General features: G+C 47.9%; 1 protein-coding gene across 1 annotated transcript; it reads right to left on the reverse strand.

The window, feature by feature from the left end:
* Window positions 1-2,714: 2,714 nt before the first annotated feature.
* LOC4345155 (probable LRR receptor-like serine/threonine-protein kinase At2g24230) lies at window positions 2,715-5,654 on the reverse strand. The gene has a single exon (XM_015795526.3). The coding sequence runs from the start codon at window positions 5,433-5,435 to the stop codon at window positions 2,952-2,954; it is 2,484 nt and encodes an 827-aa protein (XP_015651012.1). The 5' UTR covers window positions 5,436-5,654; the 3' UTR covers window positions 2,715-2,951.
* Window positions 5,655-6,467: the final 813 nt, after the last annotated feature.

Raw genomic sequence — 6,467 nt, forward strand, 5'->3', positions numbered from 1 at the left:
GTCTTTAAAATGTGCTCATAAAAAAGAGTGGGTATAAGCGCCTGTATTTGTGCTGTGTTTTTATTTTTTTAAAAAAGAAAAAAAATCATATATCAGAGAGGTAGGAGTTGGATGTCCATGTTTGATGCTAGAATTTTACAATTTATTCAGAATTTGAGCTGTAATTTAATGAAACTCAAGTAGTAAATATATACATTGTAAATAGACCTAACCTGTATGTGAATTAGCTTCATCTACCAATTCATTTCTTGTAGTAACATCTATCCAAGCAGTCACTTTTGTAGATCTGAATTAATAACTAAATAATTTGTACTACCGTATGGACCAGGTCTACCTATCATCTCCTACTATTACCTAATTTATTAATGAATCCGTAGTCGTTGCGGCAATGTAGGAACGAATTATATTCACGGTTAGATGCGTTTGTAAGTACAGATAATAGTACAATGAAATTATCATTACTATCTATATGGATTGATTTGAAATGCGTCCTAGGGGTTAGTTGAGAATCAAATTAATGGCCACGCATATCTCATTTGCTATGAACTAGACATTTCAATTTGGTGGTTACCAGTGTTGCCTTTTGAATTAATTAAATTCTGTGGAGATTTTGGCCGGCACATAGACATGCTTAATTCCTTTTGATCGTCTTGTTATTCTCATGTTTTGTCTTGACATGTTTGGAGTGTAGCAGGAGGCCATGATTTGAGATGTTGGGATCCTGAGGGGCAGAGATTCTAACAACTGGACCATGTACAACCTTGCTCTCCAGATACCTTGTGAGTATACGTACATTTTGCGTAGTGACAATGACTCCGAATTTGAAATTTGAAATTAATTAATTAAGGGTAGAATTAATTAGTTTGTCAGTGACAGAGATCAAGGTTGTCATTAGCCATAAAGGACCATCAAGGTCCGTTATTTACCCTAGGAGTACAGTCCTGATCTGTCAAATTTGTAATGGAACATCATATCCATTAGTATTACTACACTATAATCATATCCATTAATACTATAATAATTACTTTTTGGTAAACAGATAAAGTGACTGTAAAATGTCCATCCTACCCTCGTGGCTGCTTCGAGTTGGCGGCCGGGTGTTGTGTGTACGCATCTTCTCCATGTAATTAAAAATGAATCGGACAAAGGAAAATTTAAAACAATTGGCTTGAACACGTCCAAAATATTAAGTTCAGTTCCTAGGCCACCAGAAATTTTTGAACAACTCTCCCTGGATTATGGTACCTGGGGAAATTGTAAACAAGGATTAGTACCTAGCTAGTTACCTAACCACTTTGATCCATTCTTGTCATAATAATCAAAGGCAAGACTAGTATAAATAACAGTAATTAATTCATGGTTGACAGTGACAAATACGGACAAGCGGTGTGCCAAAACAGCTTGGACACGAAAGCACATTGTGTTGGAAGTAGCTCTCACCTCTCATGGTGAAAGAAAAAGAAAAACAATTTGCAAGTTGTGCCAAACAGGTAGTATGATACAAAAAACATGCAATGTACCATATGTACTAGTACTGGTTAGTTGGCCACAAAAGCACACTACTGAGACCACTTTTAATTAATTGAACAACTCTATACCCAGCGAAGAGTAGCTTTGATCTGATCCTGATGGCTTAACTAATCACAATTTGGCCAGTTCCTGCCTTCCTGCCTGCCCTTTTACTAACTTTTTTTAAGGATAATTGCCCTTTTACTACTGTTCTAGTCATACTCTTCCCATGATTGCACTTAATTAGGATGGACGGACACTACATCTCCCCATAAATCACGACGCTAATCCGCGCAAAATGCCTAGGTTTATGATGTTGACAGGAGATCAGCCACGCGGTTACTCTTCCTTTTGTTGCAAAAAAAAAAAAAACCCTAATCTCCTTGCTTGTAGCCAGGTAACACTAGTACAACACCGGTCAGACCACATCAGACGAGATTTTCGAGCAATTTCCGGCACTAAATTTGTCCGAATTTTAGCTGAAAAGTTGTGGGTTTGTGCCTGGATCAGTCACTCACTTGTGCTCTACACAAGCAGAAAAAGCACAATGATCAGGAGTGGAGCGCATGCTTGATAGCGATTTCGATGCAGGGTTGGTCAAGAAAGCGATTTGATTTGTGTGTGATTTTTTTTTTTAATTTTCTCTTCAGTGATGGCCTCTCAAAAGGCTATCACACTGGCAGCCAGGCATGGCCGAGAGCATAATTAATACTTAGAGATAGCGTAACCCGGAGAAGAAGAGCCAAAATTATTAAGAAAAAAAAATAAAAAAGGTGAAAAAAAAGCACTACTAGCAAAGGAGCTGAGTAAAGAAGAGCCATCTGCCATGCAATGGCAGTGCAGGTGCAGCAGGGGTGATAAAAACTGGAAAAAAGTTGGAACATAATGATGGTATGGAACACACTTTAATCTTCTAAACAGGTGATTATTAGCACACTTTCAGGACAGTGCAGGGTTTTGCAGCTGCAATCATGTCAATGAATGAGGGAGTAGTATTGCTGTCTTTCTTTTTGTTAATTTTTGACAGCTTATTTGAACATGTAGTACTAGGAAGCAGTATTAAAGGTGTTCCATGTTTGCTTAAGTATACTACATTGTTCAATAACAGTGGGCAGAGACAGCAAAGTACCAGGACTGCTGCTGCTGCTTAATTGCCATTTCTCTTGCAAAACAAGCACATTGATGAGAGAGAGCTATCTTCCATGTGTCATGACTCAATGGTAGTAGTAACATTGTTAGTAAGGAGCAGGTGTAGCAAAGCTGTATTGCAACATCTCAACAAGTGGAAGAACAAAAAAGAAACAAAAAAGAAGAAAAAGATATATCCCAGCAGAGGAGAGCAGGGCATGGCAATGCAGTGAAGCTCCACTATGCCAAAACAACTAAGGAGCTCACTGCCTACACTTGCTTTTCAATACCCCAAAAACACTAGTAATATTATTTCAGTCCTGCTCTGCTACCTTAGGCTCAATGTCCTTGAGCAGGCCAACGATCTGCTGCATGGCCGGCCTCTTGGAGGGGAGCTCGGCGGTGCAGAGGTAGGCGATCCTCAGGGCCTCCTCCATCTGCCTCTCCAGCCCGGTGTCGCGGATCTTTGGGTCGATGATGCCCGGCCCGAGGTTTGCCTTCACCATCGCCCTAGCCCAGTTCACCAGGCTGGCTTCCTTCTGGCCGGGGTAGTCGTCCCCCAGTGGCTTCTTGCCAGTGATCAGCTCGAACAGCACGACGCCGAAGCTGTAGACATCGGACTTTGCTGTCGCCATGGCGTTCTCCGAGTCGGAGAACTCCGGTGGGGCGTAGCCCGGGGAATGGTGCAGCAGGTTGTTGTCCGTGCTGGTCCCGGCGATCATTGACAGCCCGAAGTCAGACAGCCTAGGCTCCATCCCACAGTCGAAGTAGATGCTGCTCGCCTTCACGTCACGGTGGACGATCTGAGGGATGCAGCCATGGTGCAGGAATGCCAGTGCCCTCGCGGCGCCTAATGCAATCTTGTGCCGGAACATCCATGTCGCGGTACCCTCTGGTGTGATGTTTTCGGTGGCAACACCGCCATTGTTGTCTTCCCATGTGTCAGTGCTCCAATCCTCAGTGGTCTGGACTCCTAGAGGCAAGTCATGAAGTAGGTTGTGCAGATTGCCGTTCTCCATGTACTCGTAGATGGCGATTCTCTGCTCCCCTGCTAAGCAGTAACCAGTCAAAGGAACCAAATTAGGATGTTTGATCCGTCCCAGCCGCTCAAGCTCTCTTGCAGCATCTTGGTCAGCCATTGCCGAACCATGGACCAACACCTTCACAGCAACCTGAATTCCACCAGGGAGAAATCCCCTGTACACCGGCCCAAATCTCCCCTCTGCCAGCAGAGTTCCCCTATCAAAATTTGACGTCGCCGCCAAGAGATCGGCGAAAGTGAAACTCAGCAAGGGCTTCTCAAAGATGACAACTGGGACAGATGTTGCGACCTTCACATCGGCAACCCATGTTGTCGAGTCGGTCTGGAATGCAAATGGGCCTGAAATCCCTGGTTCCTCCTTGAATGACACCTGCTTGACAGCAGGCAGCACATCACCCCTCTTCCTCCGCCGCCGACATGCAACTGCCACGCAGAGCAGACCAAGAACCGAGAAGAAGAGCGAAAGCACAATGGCCAACGCCAACTTCATCCCCTTGCGTTTGCCCCCACTTCTCTGGATACGGTCAGGATTCACGGCAATCGGACAATCATTCCTGGACCTAGCAAAGGCAGCGGCAAACGCCTCGGGAGAGAGCTCGGAGGCGCAAACGGTGAGGTTGTTGTATGAGAAGTTGAACCGCTCCATGGACACCAACTTCTTCACTAATGCCACAGGGATCTCCCCAGTGAGGTTGTTCACCGACAAGTCCAGCACCTGCAGGCGAATCGAGCTCAAGTCTGGCACTACTCCACTGATATTGTTCCGCGACAAATCGAGCACCTTCAATCTAGACAATTGGGAAGACAACTCCCTAGGAATTTGCCCATGCAACCCGGTGCTCGACAAATTGACAAACTCCAATCCAGAGATCTCACCCATGGACACCAGCAAATTTGCCACGGACAACTGGTTGAATGCAAGATTCAAATGCTTCAGGTTCTGAAACCTGTTGCCAACACTGAATTCCCCGGTAAGCTCATTGCCTGATAAATCGAGGTATGCCAAAGATGAGCCTGCATATCCACTGCTAAAGTTTAGCCCCGAGAAGCTGTTGTTGCTGAGGTCTATCACCTTCATCTGCTCATGGAACGCTCCGATGACGGAGCCCCGGAGCCTGTTCCCGGACAGGTTGAGGTAGGACAGTGACAGTAGCGGCGAGAGGTCCGGCAAGTCGCCGTCCAGCGCATTGCCGGAGAGATCCATGGAGGAGAGGTTGGTCCAGCCAGAGATGACGGTGCCGAGGAGCTGGCCCTGGAACAGGTTGTGGCTGGCGTCGAGCACCCGGAGCGCGGCGATGGAGCCGAGCGCCGGGGGCAGCGCGCCGGAGAAGGCGTTGTGGGAGACGTCGAGCACCTGGAGGGCGGCGAAGTTGACGATGTTGTTCGGGAGGTCCCCGCGGATGGCGTTGCGGGAGAGGTTGAGCTCCAGCAGCGAGGCGCCCACCTCCCACAGGTCGTTGGGGAGCGCGGCGAGGCGGTTGCCGCTGAGGTCAAGCGACCGCAGCCGCGCCAGCTTCCCGACGGTGTCCTCCGGGACGGCGCCCTCCAGCCCCATCCCGGCGGCCGAGAACTCCACCACCCGCCCCTCGCCGTCGCACGCCACCCCGGGCCACCCGCACACCGCCGCGCCCGACGCCGGCGCCGCCCGCCCCATCTTGGCGAAGAACCTCGACACGAAGTAGGCGTCCGTGTTCGGCTCCTGCGCCACCGCCGCCACCACGGCCACGGCCAAGAACAGCACCACCCGAGCACCCATGGCCGCCCGCCGCGGCGCTGCACGCGTACGGTGAGATCTTGGCGCTCGCGCCGCGCGTGCTAGCAAGAACCACCCACCAGCTGCTCGACCGGTTGTTGGCACGGAGCAAGCGACACCGGCGGCGGCGGTGGTGTCATGGGAGACAGCTCGGAAGAGGCAAGTGGCCGCTGCCCACCACCTCTCTCTCTCCTCTGGTTGGCAATGGCGAGCTAATGCGGTGGAGAGAGTATGGCTAGAGTGTGAAAGGGGAGAAGAGAGGAGGAGGAGGAGGTGGAGGGAAGAGAGGTCATAAATGGAGGGAGGTGGAGGGAGTAAATAGGGGAGTAAATTGGGGAGGAGGAGAGGGATTTTGTTTCAAATATAAAATAAAAAGAGGAGGGAGATTTTGCTTAAAAAAGAAAAGAGGAGAGGGATTTTGCTTTTCTTTTTTTTTAAAAAAAAAGAGGAGGGGAATTTGCATCCAAAACAAAAGGGAGGAAATGCTGGGGGAAGGATTGAATGTGGATATAGGAAATATGGGTTTGGTGGTTATGATGCTTAAAAAAAAGAGGAGGTGGATTTTGCTTAAAAAAGAAAAGAGAAGAGGGATTTTGGTTTAAAAGAAAAGGAGGGGAATTTGCATCAAAAAACAAAAGGGAGGAAATGCTGGGGAAAGGATTGAATGTGGATCTAGGAAATATGGGGGTTTGGTGGTTATGATGATGGTGGTGGTGCAGCACTAGTGATGGAGTGGAGCAGTGTTGCAAAGGGTTTTTTTTTGTGGGCACAACTGCACAAGTATGGCTGGCCAGTGTGCAGGAGCAAGTGGAGTAGTTTGAGCAGTGGTGTGGTGCTGATGGGGGAGTGAGTATGTTTTTGCTGGAAAGGGTTCCTCTGATTTAACTACTGTGCGGTTGAGTCACTGACATGTGGGCCATAGTAAAGTGGGACCCACATGTCAGTGCCTCAACTGCATGTGCAGTTAAGTCAGAGGATCTGCTTCCGTTTTTGCTGGGTAGGAAACCAAATAGGAAGAACTATATCACTATCCTC

The sequence above is a fragment of the Oryza sativa genome, chromosome 8 (genome assembly GCF_034140825.1).
Source record: "Oryza sativa Japonica Group chromosome 8, ASM3414082v1".
Taxonomy (NCBI): Eukaryota; Viridiplantae; Streptophyta; class Magnoliopsida; order Poales; family Poaceae; genus Oryza; species Oryza sativa.

Coding starts and splice junctions, on each gene's coding strand:
- LOC4345155 (XM_015795526.3), bottom strand. CDS start 5,435: ATGGGTGCTCGGGTGGTGCTGTTCTTGGCCGTGGCCGTGGTGGCGGCG.